General features: G+C 31.6%; 1 protein-coding gene across 1 annotated transcript; it reads right to left on the bottom strand.

Moving 5' to 3' along the window:
- Positions 1 to 294: 294 nt before the first annotated feature.
- On the bottom strand, positions 295 to 20,605 carry LOC125206840 (uncharacterized). Its single transcript, XM_048106060.2, has 5 exons — positions 20,462 to 20,605; positions 1,915 to 2,208; positions 1,741 to 1,845; positions 1,303 to 1,667; positions 295 to 471 (listed from the first exon to the last, which is right to left on the bottom strand). Exons 1-4 carry the CDS (start codon positions 20,603 to 20,605, stop codon positions 1,317 to 1,319), a joined length of 894 nt encoding a protein of 297 aa, XP_047962017.1. The 3' UTR covers positions 295 to 471; positions 1,303 to 1,316.
- Between the last annotated feature and the right edge of the window lie 1,673 nt (positions 20,606 to 22,278).

Raw genomic sequence — 22,278 nt, 5'->3', positions numbered from 1 at the left:
AATTCCGCCACTAAAAATTTAAAATAGTGGCGGATTTGGGGCGCCATAACTAGTGGCGGAACAAAGTTCCGCCACTATTCGGCCACTATTCCGCCACTACATATAATGCTTTTTTAGTGACAGAATGCATCCGCCACTAAATTTTTGTATAGATTTTGGTTATATTTATTTTATTATTTATCCACCCTACTAAGATAATTTTTCAACAAATCAATACATTCATTGTAAAAATAACAATAGATACACCAATACTCATATTACTCATAACATCAGCGATTAATTATATTGATCATTAGTGCAATTCTAAAACTTAGTTAATAACAAAATAGTCGAGCATGTAGCTTCTCAAGTCTGCAAAATAGTTGTGGGACCGTTTTTGACAAATTTATCATCTACAATCTTGTTCCTTCCTAGTGTAATAAACTTCGTCTCTCTCCAAATCTTGGATCTTGTTCATCTTTGAGCCACCTCCTGAAGCCACACACATATACATTAGCATTAAAACAACTTTCCCTAAAACCAGAAATCAAATAAGTGGATTATCTTCCACATAAATCCTCCATCCCATCTTCAGTTTCAAAAACAATTGAAGTTATATCAAAAACAATTGCTAGCATAAAGTTACGTCTAGTGCATTGATTGAAAAATGACTTTTAAGTAATTAAGCTGATTGTAAGTAGAAGTGATTTAGTTAAAAAAAAAGGCTATTTAACAGTTTTTGACTTCCACTATAAAATAAAACATGGAATTAGAAGGATAACATCTATATGTAACACCATTATTGGCTGTTAGATTCTCAAATGGCAACCAAGTCCCTCCACTAACTTATATCCCCAAATATACACTGAAACACTACAGCCTCTCATTAAGTTATTTGGACGAAGTTTGAGGAACTAGCAGCATCAGACTGCTCCATAAGAAATCCAATCCAGAAGATAAGAAACGGGTGAGATATGCTTGTTCAAGCAGCAAATACACAGCTCTCAGTAAAAAAATCAAGGCCTTTATTGAGAAGAAAAACAAATTCACAAAAAAATAGAAAGCTAACACAATAACTTTTATCAGACAAATCCAACAACTAAATCCTAAAACGGAAACAAATTATTCAATTTTTCTCTTCGATTTCATACAGCACAAAAAATTAAATAATTTTCTTCGAGGAAGACCACAACCTCAGTCAAATTTCAACAAACGCAAGCCAAAATGCACTACATTTTAGAGTAGTCATATAAAGAATGAACAACAAAATGGCCATAGATTTGCAGAAATAAAAATGATTCAAGTAGCAAAATCACAACTAACCTCCGCTTCTAGCATCAGGTAGAATATTCTTCATCAGGTCGGGCAGCAGAGTAACTTGACTGGTGGGACTGTTGGCTCACCAACAGATCCACCACCTTCTGCATCCTGCTCACGTCCTCTTCCAACTTCATTCTACGCTCACGCTCTTCGTTGAAATTTTGTTGCATCTCACTTTTCCACTTGGCATCCTGTTGATTGCTAGTTGAAGCAGCCACAGACTTACTCCCTAAGAGCATTGGTCCAAGGACTCCCGTTCTAAGCATCCGCTTCTTCTTGTCAAGGCAGCTTCCCATGACTTGATTGACATATATATCATTTAGATTTGCTCCCTCACCTTGTGCAGCCACAATCTCTTTTACCTTGGCCTATTAAATGAAAATTCAATAATTATTGTATGATTAATAATTTAAATGCGTATCAACTTTTAAATAAACTTACATCTATCTCTTCGGCCTCCTTAGTTGTATATTTTCCATTCTTGAAGTGTAGTGCCAAGTAGGCATCATACATACAATCTCCAATAGAGACCCCCTTTTCATTTGCCTGTTTGTCAAAGATAATAAAACAAATATTAATATAAATAATGAACTTGATTTATTACATGTCACATACTATTTTCTGAGCTTTAACTACAGCACACGATGTGCCCCCATAATGTTTGCTATAGCCCGTGCCGGGTCCACCTATCTCTGAATATCTCGCCTTCCGTGCGATTTCTGACTTGTATTTAACATCCTTACTTTCCCAATACACGAGCAGCCCATTCCACAATTCTTCTGACACAAATGCTGGCCTCTCTTTCAATTTCTTAAGGGTGGAGATGAAGCCAGAGTATCTCTCTCTTGCCCTCGATGTCCAAAGTGTACGCACATCGTGTTCCCATGAATCCGGCCAGAAAAAAGATTTCTATAGGAAAATAAAACGTTATAATATTATCTTTATCAAACAAACCTTCTATGTATATACAATACTTACTCTAAATTCTTAAACATGACTTAGAAAAGCTTCTAAGATACCTTAACATCATTAATGTTAACTACATACCAGATGTTTTTTCAAGAAGATGCCCACAAACACCACTCTTTCCACTAGCACCAACTACAAATGTTTCTTCAAGAAGATGTCCTCAAACACCACTCTTTCCACTAGCACCAACTACCTGTTTTGAATTTGTAAGGATAATTAATTACATATGATTTTGACTCAAAATTAATTATGAGAATAATACCTACAGAAACCTATTTCTTTATTGCACCAGAATTAGAATAGGCCAGACTAGAATATCTTAGAATTAGCATAGTAAGCCAAGTATTTAATACTCAAACACATTACATAATCCTTAAAAAGTCCTAACTTTAGGAGGTCCCTTGTGAAATGATTTCAGTAGTGTCTACATAAAGTAGATGCAAAATTAAAACACTCGAAAATATTATGGCTTTGATAAAGATTGTTCCAATAAAAGATGTAGCATCTCAGACATAATATTTATATAACAAACTGCATAAAAAATGAATGATACCCCTAAAACTCTTAGCTAAAACCACACAAGTTTAGGGAAAGGGAGAAAATTTTACGTTGCACCTGCTTCCACAAGAGAACACTTATAATTCTCTTGGCATACCATCAGTGGGTTTATGAAAAACTATTTAATTATGAGTAAATACTAAATAGAATCTTGATTGTAACAAGAAAAATAATGAACTATTTACCTTGCTTTTAAGAGTTTGAGAACAGAATACTTAAGTATCTATATTGCTGGAAGTATCATGAAGCAAATTATCCGCCACCTATTCACATGTAGCATGATCATGAAAATTCAGACAAATGTCATTTTTGAATAGATTTAATTTTTCAGTAACAAGGACCAGAAAGTCGAATAGTGAGAAACATTGCGGACTTTGATGTTTTACAGAAGTAATGCTACATTAAGGAGAGGTAGCAAAGAAGTAGAAGGCATCACATTAATTGCTTCAACAATCAAAAGGCACGGATTGCATGACTATCCAACTCAATTTCCACACATAAATTGAAAGATTTCAGAGGATTCGTTTGATCAGATCATCAACAAAAAAAGACAAATATCAAGTAGTATTTGACTAGTAGCTGACCTGAAAAAGGCAAATATTAAGATGTACTTAAGGTTTAATACAAGTGAACAAGCAATCAGTAATCTTGTCTACAGAATCAGTCTTATGGCCTGATTAAAAGGCGATTCTATGATTAAAAGAGTGATATTCTAGTTTTGATCACAATGATTAAAAGGCGATTCTATGATTTGAAAGTCGAGCTCACATAGCAGCAATATACACTAATATTCAAACTGCATCTCCAACAATAAGTTTGTTTCTGGTGAAATATTTTCCATTAGGTGTCTTTGTACTAATCTGCATCGAAATCTTGTAACCACTGAAGCTATTATTACTCCTAATCGCGGACTGATGGAGTATATATTCATGAATTAAGAAAGGGTAGAAATCTTTTTAGTAATGGAGCTGAAGCTATAAAATTTTCAGCAGCAAGGAGTTTAGATTTGAAGAACATACAAATCAACCTAATTTTTTAAGGCTGTTGAGCAAGTTTTGAACCTCCATTTCTTAATTAAGCTTCCGAAAGGCTGCGAAGGACTTAACAACCAAATAAGAGCAATAGTTTAGGGATCTCTTGGTATCAAAACAGAGTGTACAAATGAGAAGTTGTCAAAACAGTAAGAGCGAATAAGAGGCTGCCATTGCCATGTATGATGATATTTAATGCCAAGAAACAGAGGCCAAATATTCAGGCAGTTGCACCATCGATACTTTCCACAGAACAGCTAACAGATTTTGGCACAGCTCCTTTAATTTCACAGATTCAGGATCAACAATTAAAAAGCCATACAATATTCTAATCTGACCAAATCTCCCTGCTACCGTGCATATATATACACACAAACTCACTCTCTCCTCCCCACACCCACTCTAGTCTCTACTCTCTACTGTCGTTGCACAAAATCAAGCAAGGAGATAGGAGGCGGGGGTATGGTAAATTGAGTACCTGGTGGCGACAACGGTGGTTGTTGAATGCGAGCGGACGACGGCGACGGAGCTGGAGCGGCGAACGGCGGCGACTAGAGCGGCGAATTGCGGTGGTTGGAGCGGCGAACGGCGGCTACAGGAGAGAGGATTCGTGAATTCGCGGGAGCGAGAATTCGCGAAGAGGGAAAATGAAATACGTAAAGCCCTAATTAATTTAATTAAAATTCGTACTCTGGCGGAATATAATCCGCCGCTGTAGCAGTGGCGGAAAATCCGCCACTATATTTAATTTTTTTATAATATTCTGTATATTTTATTTGAAAAAAATTTGTAGTGGCGGAATTAATCCGCCACAAGGGTGGGCAAATTAAAATCCGTCACTAATCCATGAGAATTCCGCCACTGTTCGTAGTGGCGAATAATCCGCCACTGTTCCGCCAGTACCACTGGCGGAAATATTCCGCCACTGATTTCCGCCACTAATTAGCGATTTTTTTTGTAGTGGTTGTTACTACTAAATTCTAATCAAATTAAGATTTTGGACATGTGTCGAGATAAATTAGTTTTATAATCAAATTTCTAAGTTTTAATGTGATAAGCTTGTTTATCTTAACCCTTTATAATTACTTCCATTAATTAAAGTGGTCGTGAATTTTATAATTACAAGGATACACTATAACTAATGAAGAGTGGACCAAGTGATCATGCATGGACATTTAGATCCTGGAGACTACTTATACAAACTAATTCACATATACAATTTCTAAATACACATACTACTTGTCTTCCGAATTTTGAATCTGCCACTGAAGACGAAGAAATTCCTCAACGGAGCATGGTAGTGTGACGGGGCCAGCAGTTTGGTAGTCATACAGTTCGGAAGATCTATGGAGAAGAGATTGAAAGAGAGGATTGTATAAATATGAAATCGGAATCACAAACTTTTGAAATGTGCAGCAGTCTTCATTTGGTAATCCAACTTGCACCGCCAACCACCCTTTCTTCACCTTCATGCTTTTGCCTCTTTGCATTTTCATGTTTGGAGAAAACATTGTAATGTGAATGTGATTTTTCTTGGCTCTGTATGTGCTTCGAGTTTTTTTGTGTATCTTATGTTATTTGGTTAAAATTTAGGGAAATACTTGACATATTTATAGTTCGAGGCTTCTAAAAAAATTTGTATGCTCTTTGTCTAGAAAGTAACGATTACTTGGTTTGTTACTAATTTGATTATATTCTTTCCATAAAAATTAAGAATATTTATAGGAACAAGAGTTGTACAGCACTTAGTTTTATACGTGGATATTAAATAATTGGTACCAAATGGTATGTTCCCCCCATACTTAGATTTTCTGTGGGGCTCAATCAATTTTTTCAACATCGTTAGTAACAAAGAAAACGAATATAGTCAAAAAATTATTCCCATACATAGATAGTGTCATTGCTATTGACTTAGTTAATACATATAGACATGTATATAGTCCATTTTGGTTTTATAAAAAAATTCGTAGTTGTATACGTAGTAGTAATTCGTAGTAAGTTATTAAATTTTGATCAAATTCCAAGTTTAAATAATTTACAGATGTATCTGGTAAAATTGAAGTTTTATATTAAGCTGAATTTGCTAACAAGGCTGGTTACTATACATGTTACTTATTTAATACTGTGTAAAGTGTTTTTTATAGTGATCATAATATATTCATAATTGAAAATTTTATGATATTACTTTTATAAAGAAGATCGAGAGAATAGATGGATATTTTATATGACCATGCATATTCCCTAAAATTTGTCTACAACGAAATGCATGCATAAGTTTGTACCTACACTAGTGTTAAGGAATCTGTTTAGCGTTGAGTTTTCCAATTTTGTATCACGACAAAAACATATAGGCCAAAGTAACTCTAAATACTAGAAAATGTGGTATCTCAAAGATTCCAAAATCTAGTCCCAACAAGAAATTGGAAGACTACATCAAATTTATTACGTTGACTTAGAGAGAAACAGTTTAATTATCGATTTTTGACGTACTAATATAAATCATAACATTTCATTAATGATTAACGTTAGATTTTACTCGTTTAATTAAGTCCCATTTATATCTAATTTATGAAAAAAAGATCAATCAAATATTTTTTGGGTTACATCTTAAACCAAGAGATCCACTGAGTATTTATGCTGATTTTTTATAATTCACATTTTCTAAATATAACAATTCACATGTGAATATATTTAACACTCTCTAATATGTGAGTTATTCTTATTTTCTTAATATTTGAACATGATTGCCCATTCCTTGCCACCTTCAAATCTTCGACGTTACATTTGAGTCGAACATGGAGAGTTTTCTAGTACCACGTCAAAGGTTACGAGGTTATGTACAATCTCATTTTTTAAAATGTGGAGTACATATGTGAAGTGAGACCAAGTAAATTATTAATGTTTTTTCCTAAAACTATTTAGTGATGGAAGAACGACTTGTTAGATATTCCAAAACCTTCAAGAACGTCAACACTTGGATAATCCGAACTGTATGACTACCAAACTGCTGGCCCCGTCACACTACCATGCTCCGTTGAGGATTTTCTTCATCTAACAATGGCGGATTCAAAATTCGGAATGCATTTTTGTGGTACAAAGATGTCATTTTCATATAAATATTCTCCACAGCCGTATTTGTCTAGGGAGTTTTTGGTTTTGAGTTTTGAGGTTTAGTTTAGATTGACAAAAACAATATAGAAATTCATTATTTATTAAAACGGATTGAAACTTTGAATATTATAAAATGTTCATTGATTTTATTTTTTAAACTTTAAACTAATTTCTTGATTCATAACTCATTCCAATAATAAGATTGGAGAATTCTTAACTGATAATAGGAAATAAATACTCAAGCATATACCTTAATTAACAATCACGAGTAATATATAGAGTTCATAACTTCATACCCATTTTTTCTCTAGCTCAAGATGGAAAAATGATATTAATAAAATCATTAACACTACAAAAAAAATTATTTAAAAAAGTGCTCGATAAAGTAGGATATACCGAGCTCTTTTTTTCCAAACACTTTAATACGTAATAAATTATAGGTTATTAAAAATATTATATTTATATTTTGATATTCTGAGTTTTTCTTTTTTTATGAAATTGAATCATGATTTATCTTTTAAATCCAAGTGCGATTCAATTTGGATAATTAAGTATAGTTGATATATCGTGGACGATCGATGGAAACAAATTTCACTTGCATTTACAGTCACTTCCAAATACAATAACTATACAAGGATCCATGCATTATCATGAACATTTACACCCTAGAAACTACTTATACAAACTAAATCACATAAAAAAGTAACTAAATATATACACATACTAATCTCCCAAAGTTTGAATCCTGCATTGGAGACGAAGAAAATCCTCAACGGAGCATGGTAGTGTGACGGGGCCATTAGTTTGGTAGTCGTATAGTTAGGATGATTTCTGAAGAAGAGTTTGAAAGAGAGGATTATATAAATATGAAATCGGGATCACAAACTTTTGAAATGTGCAACAATCTTCATTTGGTAATCCAACTTGCACAGCCAACCACCCTTTCTTCACCTTCATGCTTTTTCCTCTTTGCATCTTCATGTTTTGAGAAAACATTGTAATGTGTTTTTTCTTTGGCTGTGTGCTTTAAATTTTTTGTGTTTATGCTTTGCAAATTTAGGTAAATAATGGACGTATTTATAGCTAGAGGATTCTCTGAAAATTAGTTGTATGACTCTAGAAGGTAACGAAGATATACTTGGTTAATTAATTTGTTACTACTAATTTATATCCTTTCGATGAAAACTAAGAATATTTTTAGGAACAAGAATCGTACGGCACTAACGTGGATACTAAAGAACTAGTGCCAATATTGGTATCTTCCCAAACTTAGATTTTCTACATGTGGGGCTCACTTCGTTTAAATGCTTTAATTTATCATATGATGATTTATATTCTCTAATTTTGTACGCACTACTGTTATCATTGAGTTTTCCAATTCTGTCACGATAAAATAAAATAAAATAAAAAATCCATAAAGGCCAAACCAACTATAACTATGCGTTCCTTATCATCGCATGATATATTTTAGAGTAAAAGTTAAAATTGATCTTGAACATATGGTCATTTTACGTTTTTGATCCTAAACGTTATCTTTTGGATTTTATGGTCCTGAACATATGAAAATTTGATCATTTTGATCCTCCGTCAATATTTCCATTAAAAACTAACAGTCAACGGATTTAATTCCGATTTTGACCAAATTTAAGTTTTAATTTTGTTTTTTTATTCCTTAATTAAAAATCCTAACTATTATTAAAAATATTCTTCTAAATATAATTAGAAATTACAATTAGGGTTCTTATTTTTCACATCGTGATCTTCTTCCTTCTCTTTGCGACCAGGAGCAAGAAATGGGGACTTCTGGAAAATAGGTCAAAGCTTAAGCTCCAAATTTCAGTTTATAATATTAAAAATTCGATCTTTTCACGTTTCTATATGCATTCCCTGCTCAATTTATGGTTCCATTTTTCATTTTGTTTAGATTTGTAACTTGTTTATCTATCTAATTGTGTGAGTGTTGCAGTTCTTTAATTTATCTAAAAAAGATGAAATCTTTTGCAATCTTGAAAAAAACAGGAAAAGATTAGTGGAAAAAGCAAAAAATGGAAGATCTGGAAAGGTGTGAAAAGGCCCGATGGAATGAATGCTAGTCCAGATTACTCCTCCGAGTCCTCATCATTCACCGCCGCTGTCGCCACCGTGGTCAGAGCGCCGCCGAAAGACTTCCGCGCCGTACGCCAAGAATGGGCTGCCATCAGAATCCAAACCGCTTTCAGAGGATTCCATTTTCATCAGCTTAGTAATTAATTAGTAATCCTCAAAAATTGATTATGTGGATTTGCAACAAAGAATGATTTTGAAAATGAATCCATCTTCTTCCTTCCTCTAATTTCTAATTATACTTAAAAGAATATTTTTAATAATAATTAGAGTTTTTAATTAAAGAATGAAAAAATAGAATTAAAATTTAAATTTGGTCAAAATCAAAATTAAATCCGTAGACCGTTAACTTTTAACGGAAATGTTGACGGAGGACCAAAATGATCAAATTTACATATGTTCAGAACCACAAAATCCAAAAGATAATGTTTAAGACCAAAAACGTAAAATGACCATATGTTTAGAACCAATTTTGACCTTTACTCTATATTTTATTCTCTTTATTATTGCATTAATATTGCATAGAGGTAATAATGACATTTTCCATAAGTTGTAGTTATTGTAATGTCTAAAATTTCGCCTATTATATTCAGTTTCCTTAATTTGTTAATTTTGCGCGGTTTCCATAATTCACGCTAATCTTGTTGTTTACTTGTATTAAAATAATGATAACAATGTCCATCTGTAATGAGGAAACTTATAGATAAAATGGCACGATTATATGATTATGATAAAAAGATTTTACTGATGAAATAGTGAAAGATACATATAACGAATAAAAATTCAACTCTGTAGTTAAAAACTTATTAACACTTGATGAACTTGAAATGTATGATGTTTGTATGTATAAACTGTAAACTACTTAACTTCGATGCGTTACTTATAGCAAACTAATGATCAGTGATAACAACGTCAAATTGTGATCAGAAAACTACAGTACTGCCTCATTCCTTCTGTTCCCATTAAGTATCCATTTTTGTCATTTCCGTCTGTCCTCCGATAAGAATCCACTTTCATTTTGTTTTAAAAGTGAGTCATACCTTACGTCGACTTATTCAAACCATTGTTCTTTATAATATTTCTTAAAACTCGTGCCGAGTCAAATATGGACACTTAATAAGTGACTGAAGGAGTAACTCTTATGTTGATTCCTCATAAGCTACATTGTTATAAGCATTAAAATCACCATATCAATCTCACGCATCCATTTTGTATCATGCTGTCCATATGATACATGCATTGGAAAAGAGTTGTGAAGTTTCATACAAAATCTATTAATCCTATAGACAATTATACATTCACTTGCAACTAATGCTTGAGAATCCACTGCTAGAAATGCATACAATATTACACTATATATATATCCAGTTTGTGAAGAATTGGCCCAAAGGGGTTCATGCATTATCATGAATATTTACACCCCCAGAAACGACTATACATACTAATTTACAGAAGTAATTACTGTACTAAATTATACACCCAAATTTTGTATTCGCGACTGAAGACGAAGAAATTCCTCAACAGAGCATGGTAGCGTGACGGGGCCATCAGTTTGGTAGTCATATAGTTCGGAAGATTTAAGAAGAAGAGTTTGAAAGAGGGGATTGTATAAGTATGAGATTGGGATCACAAACTTTTGAAATGTACATCGATCTTCATTTTGATCATCATTTGGTAATCCAACTTGGACTGCCAAACACCCTTTCTTCACCTTCAAGCTTTTGCCTCTCTGCATCTTCATGTTTGGAGAAAACATAGTGATATGCTTTTTCTTCGAATTTTTGTGTAGTTCGGTTTGGAAAATCTAAGGAAATACTGGAAATACTTATAGTTTGAAAATTAATTGTATGCTCCTTTTGGCTCTAATTTGTATTGTCAATCCTGCCAATTGAGAATAAAGTATGACTCTAGTACGTATCGATTTTAATAGTTACAAATATTCCTTTCGATGAAAATCAAGAATACTTATAGCTAGTTAATAACAAGAATATATAGAGGAACATGATAAATTACTATGAATAATTGCACTGAAAAATATATCTGCTAAATAAATTGAAAGTAAAGATGTAGATTCAACTTCGGCAATAGCAATGAGAATATGCATGAAAAAAACAAACTCATGATATCCCCTACAAGAATAGTACAAAAATATTTAACAATATTCTTTATTGTCCTTTGCTGGTAATTAAAGAAATTGAAAGCTTGATTGAGTCTTAGGATTCTTGTACATTTCAAGAATTAATTTGTACTTGATTTCATTCTTTATTTTAATATATTATATACTAGTACTTGCTATTATACCAGATTGGAAGCACTGATAAATACAAAAGTGGTTTTTCCAATACTTTTCTAGATCAGCCAAGATCTAATAAAACAAAAACTATACAAGAGAAATTGAACCACAACTACTAAGGAAAAGCATACCATAACAAAATTGAAAGACTAAGTGAGTCTTGCCAAAAGTTTAAAGTTGGTGACTAGAATATATTCTTGTTGCAAAGTATTGTTATTAACGAGAGGAATATTATAACTATGAACATGAATAAAATGAAAAGATACATGCCAAAAGAGAGAGAGGAACTATTAAATGTGGAACTATAAATACTTGCAATATTTCTCCTAAGCTTGATCATCCATCTTAATATACTCAAACTGAACAACAAACTCAAGACTGAAGCTTAGAATATGTTTTCTTCAAATATGAAGATACAAACAGGAGAGAAAATGAAGGTGAAGAAAGGTTGGGTTGCTGTGCAAGTGGGGGATCAAGATCAAGATTATTCCACATTTCAAAAATTTGTTATTCCAATTTCCTATTTATACAATCCTCACATACAAAGCCTTCTTCATAAAGCTTCCGAGTTATATGACTACCGAACTACTGGCCCCCTAACGCTGCCATGCTCGGTACAGGATTTTCTTCGTCTTCAATGCCAGATACAAAATTTAGATATTTAAGCATTTTTTTTCTTCTCTTATATTAGTAGAAGTCTTTGGCAGTTTGGAGCTTGCATATCTTCATGTATGTTTGGAGATTTCAAATCTTCATTGATGTATTGTAAATGTATCATAGTACTACTAGTTACTTTCATTAATCAGATGGATAAAGATATCCCACTTTACCTTGTTTACCACCTCTTAATTGGTTGAGACTTTATTATTTTTTGCTTTATGAAATATCCAATTTTTTTGCTTTACTATAAACTTTTGATTCACAGAAACCGGCTTAACTAAATTTTAGTAAAGCAAAATTTACAGTAGCCCATAGTTAAATTGGGCCCATGAATAGGGAACTTTTTTTGCTTTATGGAACATGGCAATAGAATTCCCTAGCTTACGACAAATGCTGATCCAATATAGGACTCAAATAAATGATTTTTGTGTACATAGGTGACAAATGTTTGAAAACTAGGGTTTAATATTTGGCCTTTACGCACCTGGCAAGTATCTGGAAACTGAATTTACGACTTAATTGTAAAATATTGTCGTCGAATTTATCAAAACAGCTATGACATCACCTTCATATATATAGTCGTTGTCACATAGAGTAGTAAATTAGATTGAATTAATTATTTACTCCGTCTTTCAGTTTCATCTCTTATTTAGCTAGCCTCTAGCTACTATAGAATCTTATTGGAGGCCTGTTGCAAATCTTCACATTCCACAAGTATAAATGTATCCTACCTATATAGCTACATATATGTACATTCGAACTTCAAATTGATTATTACTAATATACTATAGCTTACAAACTGATTATAGAGACACGGTGATAATTAATTTTAGGCATACAGATATCAACAAATTTTATGTGACCAAATTTTGTACAGCTAAAAACTAGTTTATTTGAAGAAGAATAGGTTTATTTATGCATTTAATTAAAGTATATTGATGCATATATAGTACATGGAAAGTGCATAATATTGTGGTCATATATTTATGATTTGTGCATAATTTTTTTAATTTTTTTGTAACCATAAGTGTAATTAGTGCATACTTTTATTCAAATTTTTTAAAAAAATAGGAAGGAAATTCAAATATAAAAATAAAAAATAAGATTAAAGGTTAATAAGTCTTTTTAACTTGTCCTATTACTATATTTATTATTTTAATATATAATTAATACATCAAATTATTAATATAGCCTTATTTTGATTGTACAAAATGTGATGTTTATCATCACTGGATAGATATTTATGGTGTCAGGAAACACAGTGACAACCATAGATAAGAGTAGTAAATAAATGATTTTTTAAATAGTATTCAATTAATTTATTGAGTTGACAATGAGACAAAATCAAATCATATCATATAGTATATGCAAGAGTGAATCGTTATACTTACATAAAAAAAAAAAAAAGTTGGTAGCATCTGGTAATGATTCTTGTTACTAAGAATTCTTGTTAACGAAAGGAACTTAGAACTATAACAAAACAAATTGATTGATATCTTCTAAGTTCTATGCTATTCTTTATTCTCAGTCAATGATACCCAAGAGAGAGAGAGAGGGGGGACATGTTTAACCAAACCATACTGACACCTATAAATTGTTATTAATGTTGATTAAATAAATCATATTAATTTCATTTCTTCATTCATTTATAACAATATTTTAACATTTAAACTAAATTTGAAATGGATCTCTTATTCCACTTAAAATAACAACTAAGACAAACAAATTATTAATACTCAATGTGTGGCAAGCAGGCTGTGGAGTATGGAAAAATATCTGATTAAATTAAAGCATTTAGCATTTGTCATTATCAAATGTGTGAAAAATGTTGATTACATCAGTACTGGAGAAAACAATATATATACCCTTCTCATTCTGTACTTGACGAGGACATTGTGAAAAGGGTATTTTAATTGAATATGTCAAATCCACACACAATGACATAGTAGTTGTCAGATCAAAATATGAAATTAATAATAAAATTATTTTCGAAATCGACTACATAAGAATAATTGAAAAACTATGTGAATCTTGACAAAAATACAAAGTTGGTACGTAGCATGCATCTGCCAATGATCAATCTTGTTGCTTAAAAAATCTTGATATCGTAATGAATATTATAAATATTATAATAATAATAATAAAATTACTCGATACCTTCTAGGATACCCAAGATAGAGGAAATCTTTGTGCAAATGCTCAAGCTATAAATACTCCCAATATTTCCATATCATGATTTATCTACCTTAATTAATCCATCCAAACCAAACAACAAATTCTAGCCTAAACTTCAAAAATAGCATAATGTTTTCTTCAAACATGAAGATTCAAAGAGGAGAGAAGATGAAGGTGAAGAAAGGGTGGGTGGCAGTTCAAGTAGGCGATCAAAATCAAGATTATTCTACTTTCCAAAAATTTGTTATTCCGATTTCATATTTATACAATCCTCAAATTCAAAGCCTTCTTGATAAAGCTTCTGAGTTATACGACTACCGAACTACTGGCCCCCTAACGCTGCCATGCTCGGTACAGGATTTTCTTCGTCTTCAATGCCAGATACGAGATTCATATAATTAAAGAATCCTACATAATATATACTACTATGTATATTATTAGGTTTGGAGGTTGTAATTATTCCATACTAAATCAATGTATCCTAGCTAGGAATAGATTTCTGTGTGGGTAGTTCAAAGTCATCCACTGCTAAACGTCCTAAATGTGATGTACATTGTTGAACAGTAATACTACAATATACTTATATATACTGTATGAAAATACAACAAAGAAATTGGACCGATCAGTTGAGGTATACATGTGTGAAATTTTGCAACATTATTTTTATTAGTGTACAAAATTTAATTTGATCTTGTCAAAAATATGATTCTTGTTGCTGAGAATGATGAGGAAAATTGGAGACATTAATAAGAACAAAATCATCGATACCTTCTACCTATTATTGACCTATTCTTTATTCTCGGTCAATGATGCCAAGAGAAAAAGGAAATCTTTCTGCATAGTCTTGAGCTATAACTATTTCCACTATTTACCCCTAAGATTTATATCCCCATAATTAAGACACTCAATCCCAACAAAAATTCCGAGCCCTGGATAGACCAGTATGATTTCTTCAGTGTTGTGGTTTATGTGCATATTCTTGTGAGTTTTGATATTAAATAATTAAAAAATGAAATGAAAATAAGAGAGAACTATATGATAGAAGATGGTGATAAAAATTAGTATTCCGTCTCAACTTAAGTGATTGATTTTTTTTTTGCCGTTTTTTTTGCGAAGATAATAATAAATAGTTAAAGTGGAGAGAAAGTAAAATAAGAGGGAGAATAATATAGATAAGAGTCGCGTCTACATTATTCTCTTACTTACTTTAATTTATCTCCACTTTCATTTTTCTTAAATACGTGCCGAAAATAGTCAATCATTTAAGATGGGGCGGAGGGAGTATATGATTTAAGAATGATAAGAATTACATGCGATCTAGAATTATGATTAGAATCTAATGTACAATATCACTTGCAAAGTCGAGGTGGCAAAAGATTGGGTCAACCCGTACACTTAAAACAGTCAAAATTCACAAAGTACAAATATCTCATTTGACTTTGAACAAATTATCTAGCACTTAATTAATAAAAAATAATTAAACTATGAAATTCATATTCCTTTAACAATCTTCACTCATACCAATTTAATAGAACTCGAATATACTGTAGTACTTTATTAGTGGACTATAAAATGATTTGGGCCCCTAATCTACAGGCCCAAATATCCAAAATGGAGCATGGGCTTGTTTATTACTCCCAACTAATCTATTTCAAGGATGGAAACATCAAAACTAGAACTTAACTAAAAATCTAAAAAAAAAGAAGCAAAATCATTGCTTACTCTTACAAAAATTACAAAACATTCTACACAAACAATAATAAAAATTACTACTATATCCTACACAAGAGAAGGAAAAGGTTAGAAATAATTATTGTTAGGGTACATAAAGAATTAGGTATTTAGATTTTGTATCCTCCACTTGAGATGAAGAAATTCCTGGACAGAGCAAGGCAGTATTAAGGGACCTTCAATCCTGTAATCATACATTTGTGAAGCTTTATTAAGAAGGTTTTGAAATAGAGGATTGCATAAGTAAGAGATTGGGATGATGAATCTCTCCAAATCTTCATTTTCCACTCCAACTTGCACTGTCACAAACCCTTTCTTCGTCTTCGTTTTCATCTTCATCTTCATTTTATTGATCATGTAAAATAATGGGAAATGTTTTTCTTTGTTCGATTACAAGTGTTATTTATATATATAGGCATAATTAAAGTTGATTTAATAATAGCCTTGGAAGTGTACACTACCTTGTGTGTATAAAAAGTTTCAAGATCCAGCTAAAGAGAGTACCTAGCTTTTTACTCTTTTTGTTACAACTAAATTTGGAATCTTTGGAGCATGACATTCCCAAAGTTGTTTGGAATATAGTTTTATGACAATATTTGTTGCATGATGTAGTATTTTTGTTCTAGCTAGAAAATTAAATATAAGAACATAGTTGTAATAAGTTACCACATTGATGAATGATTGGCGACAACTCCAATGCAAATAATATAGATATCACGATGTACTTACAAATGCTAACATGAATAAAATGGGAGATTAATACATAAACAATAAATGTTGGTGATTCGTCTTTGGAATCCAGTAACAATGCTTAGTTTGTATTTTAGCTTGGAAAAAGTTGTGGAGGAATGACTTAATTGGTTTTGTGAATTCACTTAGTATTATCAAATGTTCCTTCATTTCATTATTACATTTTGAAGAAAATCCTACTTAACTGTGAGATTTTTTATTGTAGTCTATTCAATTTGTTTTTCTTCAATGTTTCAATTTTTTGATTTTTTTCTCAGTAGAACATCTTCAGATACTAACTATTGGCATTTTCTTTTGCATATTTGGGTTAGAGCTAGCACTATTTAGCCTAGTAGTTTCATGTGAGAATAGTGACAACAATACTGCAGAAACTTGGGATATAGCCCAATTCACCTACTTATGTGCTTCATTTGAATCGTTTCCCATTAACCAATTAAAGTTTAACATTTCAAATAGATTGAATCAAGTCCTCACTGAGAAATGAGCAATCAACATGGAAGAGAATCATCAATAGTAATGTGAGAGAAAAAAGAATAAGGTTTCTAACATAATTTGAAGAGCAGAGGACATTTTTACCTTTTCTTAAAGAAGATTGATAATGGTTCTCCATCTACCTCTGTGGCAACTAGGTTGTGCTTTATTGTCAAGCAAATGACGACTTAGATGATCTGTCTGGAGAGAAAAGCAAAGTTGAGATTAATTGAAGGTAATTGGCTGGTTTAAATCTCTACACAAATTCAAATTTGTCCAAACATCTGAGAATAGATTTAGATACTCCCTCCTCCATAGAAATAGCCTAAATTCTTTTTTCGTTTGTCCCATATAAATAGTCAATATTTATTTATGCAAACATTTTTTTTCACTTTATCATTTATGAGTTCCACCATTCACTGTATTATTTCAACTACTTTCTCTTATTCTCTCTTATTTTATTAATTATACATTAAATCTCGTGTCATCTTTAATTACCTTGTTTCTATGGGACAGTGGGAAATACTTCAGCATTGTTTTGATTGTCATGTTATATTTTATTTTGGGTTAATAATTGAAAAATATTGTAAGAATTCAAGAAATGTTCCAAATTTTGTGTATTTACAAGCTAATTTAACATGCATGTTACTATAAAAAATGGATGTAAAAATAAAAAACATAAAAACACTCACATATTTACTACGCCACACCTACACACTGATCAGTTTCTGTCAGACTGGGTATTATTATAAATTATGGCGTTTAATATGGTAGTGTTACTACTATTATAAATTACTATATGGCATTTAACGCCAAAATTAACTAAGCTTGATTGAGTAACGTAACTCTATATGATCCACACTCTACTTGAGTAGCAAAGAACAGAAAAATTCAAATATGAGATCACCAAATTTACATATTCAATTTAAATTGATTAGTTCATATTTTAATCTACTAATTTTTTTTTGTTTGAATTTATACATATGCAATTCCCTCTGTAGGCACGCCATCCTTGGCATGCGCTGACACCGACATTCAGAATGTCATTTCAAACATCGGTGGCCGTTGGATTGATTAGATGAACCGCCCAGATTTTCCATTCCAAAATCGCCGTCTTTCTAGAAGACGTGTTTTGCGGAAGCCCACTGTTTACTCACGGCAGCCCGCAAATAACCATTCAGCTTAAATCTCTTTTTACCTTTTTAATTTGTTTACTTTTGAGAATGTTGGTAGTAAATTTTAAAATTGATATTATTGACTTCCTATAGTTTGTTATGAATGTTTTAGATAACTTTTTAGTAGAGAGTGTTTAGTTATATCTTCGTTTAACATTATGTGTTCAAATAAAACTAATTAATTAGTGGAGCTCTAATCTTAGAAATGAAAAATACTCCACAAGCATTTCCATATATTTTTAGTTTTGTTGGATGCGTAAATTATTTTTGGTACACATGATTACATCACATGATGAAAGTCTATAATGTCAAATACGATCCGATTTGAATGATCACTTTTATTTTTTAATGCATGTTTCGTCCACCAAAGAGGTGTGTGAATCAAATAGACGAAAAGGTAAATGTGTGATCTCCAAAAAAATTTGGTCAGTATAAACACAAAGACATACAATTTGACCATAATGCTAGCTCGTGATATTAAAATAGTCTTCCATAAAAATAAGTGTACTCAATTTCACACCCTTTAAAAGTAAATTATACACAAGACCAGGTTTCGAAATCAAGAACCCATTTTTAACTATCCAACCAATGTTGATTAATTTTGTTGCCTCAAGGCTCAAAGTCAAATTCCCCTACTTACAAATTTTTTTATTTACAAACATAATAACAGAGGGTATCATCAATTTTTTACAGCGCGATATTATCAAAATAGTAATATAATCACGAGAAATATATATAGATGATATTAATTTTGAAACACAATCCTCTTAAAATTATATCACATGACATTGTCAGTTCTTCACTTCATGAGGGCTTTTAATTTATTTTTCGTTTCTTATTCTTTATTTTATCAGTGGTCAGTTTATTCAGTGGACATTGATCGATGAATGAAGAACATGTTGTTACATTAAATATCATGCAAAATTATTTCAGATTATTTAAGTTAGTTATAGCATAAAAAATTTCCATATACGATCCGAGTTAGAATTCACAAAATTAATTTATAAATTTTCATGAGTAAACTAGATATAGCTTTACATTTTTTTTATATAAATCATTCTTCCATAGATGTCACAAGAAAAGCATCCATAGATGTTACACAATCAGTACCTGTTCAAACTAAGATGAATTGCCAAAACTCGAAGTAGAAGGTTTTTTTGAGCTAAAAAATAGTACTCCGACATTATTAATTCAGTGGGAGTTTAGCATGATAAGTAACAATTGGATGTCTTTTCATGCACGAGACAACATAATTAATCGAAAAAAATATCCCAATTTGTGAACTCTAATATTTTCTTTAACAAACATTTAAAAAAAAGTGTGATTCATGTAGTAAAAGGAAAAGACGAGTGAGATTAATTGATGGGAGATGTATAATGCATTTGATGCGGGAGTTGTAAAGTAGGTGCAGAGAGGAAGCTAAAAATAATAAGGTAATGATGGAAAAATAAAATAGTACTGATTGATGATCAATTCATCATCAAAGCATTTATGAGATTGGAGGGTTGTTCTGTCTGAATCACTCTTCTGTTTCTCGTGTAAAGTGCTTTTTTGAAATGTTTCACTTTTTTGTCTTGCTCTTTGCGTTTGACTGTCATAACATTTTATTATGTTAAATACTTTATCATATAACTATAGTCTATATATCTAGCTAGAGAAAGAGAAAAGAGAGGAACCGATTTAATTATATGTTGAGTTGACTGGAGACAAATTAATCAATTTCTTTACTCATTAATTACAAAGAATAAAAATTAACAAAAATGAATGAAATATTCACAAAATAGGGGTGTTTGGATGAGTCAAGAAGTCATAGCATTGGAAATGAAAGACATGTACACAAAAGTGAAATTAGGTGAATTTTCAGGTATAAAGGGGTAAATTTCTGGAGAATTTTTTTCCATTTTCTTGTTTCTACACAGCATGGAATGTGATGAAGGGGTAAACTTATTTTTTATATATATATGCAATTTCGCAGGGATTAATTTGGGATCAACATCTTATTCACAAGCAAGAAAAAAATATAAGTAATAAAAAAGGGTTTGAAGTCAGTAGGTGTTGGTATGTGTGTCTCTCTTCTGAGTGCAAGTAAAGACACCTCTTTAAAGCCTCAGACACTCTCATATTTATATAAATACATGAGTGTTGAAGGTAGGGTTTCTCACAATTTCAAGAGGGTTGTGTTGAGGGGAATCGTTGGCTGGCTCGAAGCCTTCTTTTGGAGAGGTTTGGCTCTCCGAAGCAAGCTCCGGACCAGGCTTCATTCCCCTCAAACGTGTCATCGTATCGATTTTTCGTTGTCGTGAGTGTTGCGGTTGAGTGGAGTGTTGTCTGGCTCGAAGCCGATCATCGAGCTAGGCTTTACGGTAGCTAATGAATGAACGGCTTCGGACCAGGCTTCATTCCCCCCAACCATCATTTGCTTCTTCAACATCATGAGGTAAAAGATGATTCTTGAAAATTTTTATTTTTGACAAAAAAAAAATTATTACTTCCAGTTTTTTTTTTTGATCAATGCTAAAAGATAATATACATACATAGAATATTATAAAATCTTGTAATTTTGTTTTATTGTAGTTAGATTTCGTGTTATTTTAGATGAACATTTATGTGCATGATTGTTTCCAACATTTGTAACCCTTCAAAATTTCACCAAGTAAATTCACATTTACACTCAACTGATGAAAATCTTGAACAAAAAAGGGCAGAAATCTTTCACCAAAGTGTGAAAGAATGAGCAGTGGTGATAATGTGTAGATATCCAATCTAATGTCTCTATCTGATTGCCACTTCTTTGCAAAGAGAACTGACATTTCTTCAAGTAAATAATTACATAATTTAAAAAAGATGATGTATGATGTGTAGATAGAATGTGGACAAAATTGGACATGTGTTGGTAAATGTAGTAAGCTAGCAGCCCTAGCTATGTGATGCCAACTCTTAACAAGAAAAGAAAAATTTAGGGTAGTCGGAAACTTAGATCCTGCATCATTTTGTTTTACCATTTGCAAACATGTTTCCTTATGTCTGACCACATAAATGTATATATGAATTTAGTGATATCAGATATGTATATATTTTCCAAGGATGGCAACTGTAGATTCAATACAGTGTGAAAGGCTCAATTAAGTTTATTCAGTTTCAAGTTTTTTTATTCCCAATTTACAAGAGAGAAGGAAAGGAAGAAGAAAATGAATTGGGAAATGGATGGAGATAGGTTTGAGGAGCCAACATATACATGAGTTATTGAGGAGAGAGAATTATGAAGCAAATGCAAAACTGACATTTATTTCTTGGGAAACGAGACAATCAACCAAAAGTTTGTTATATGTAAACTTTGTCTTGATTAATTATGTTTATCAAGGTTTATCTATAAAAGAGAAGAGAATAAAAATGTCTAATTAAAGGTGATTATAGTCTCAAACATAGTAGTATATTTATAACTTTTCATGTTTCTGGTTTAAATACTCCATTTGGATTGAAAATATGGCTGTAAGCCACTAAAAATACACATTTTATTAAAATATGTTATATATCTACGATTTTTTTTCCACTGAAAAAGTATATAAAAAATTTGGGTTTGTACCGATTCATCTTAAAATTTGGCATTTCTTCAAATTTTATTGTCCAATGTCTATTTTTCGGAGTTTGACACAAAATAAGCTATTGAAGATAATTTCTAACAATGCAATCGTATATAATTTCAAATCCCAATAGAGAAAGTTAAATTTAAAGTTTTCTGAAAAAAACTTTCAATTCATTTTAGACTAGATTAGGTGACCAAAACTAAACATTACATGAACTATTAGAATGCCATCTTCGATAACTCGCTTTAAATTTTACATCAAACTCAAGAGAACCGAGTTATTGCCTTGAGAGTTGTCCAAAATGAGTTAAACACCAAGAACAATTTATGTGCTTAAAAAATACAGGAACCAATTTTCAAATCTTCAAT

This window comes from Salvia hispanica, chromosome 6 (assembly GCF_029641045.1).
Source record: "Salvia hispanica isolate PSC_SH4W2 chromosome 6, Shi_PSC_v1, whole genome shotgun sequence".
In the NCBI taxonomy this organism is placed as follows: Eukaryota; Viridiplantae; Streptophyta; class Magnoliopsida; order Lamiales; family Lamiaceae; genus Salvia; species Salvia hispanica.
The sequence above is the reverse complement of the archived record's forward strand: the minus strand, read 5'-3'. Positions and strand labels throughout refer to the sequence as shown.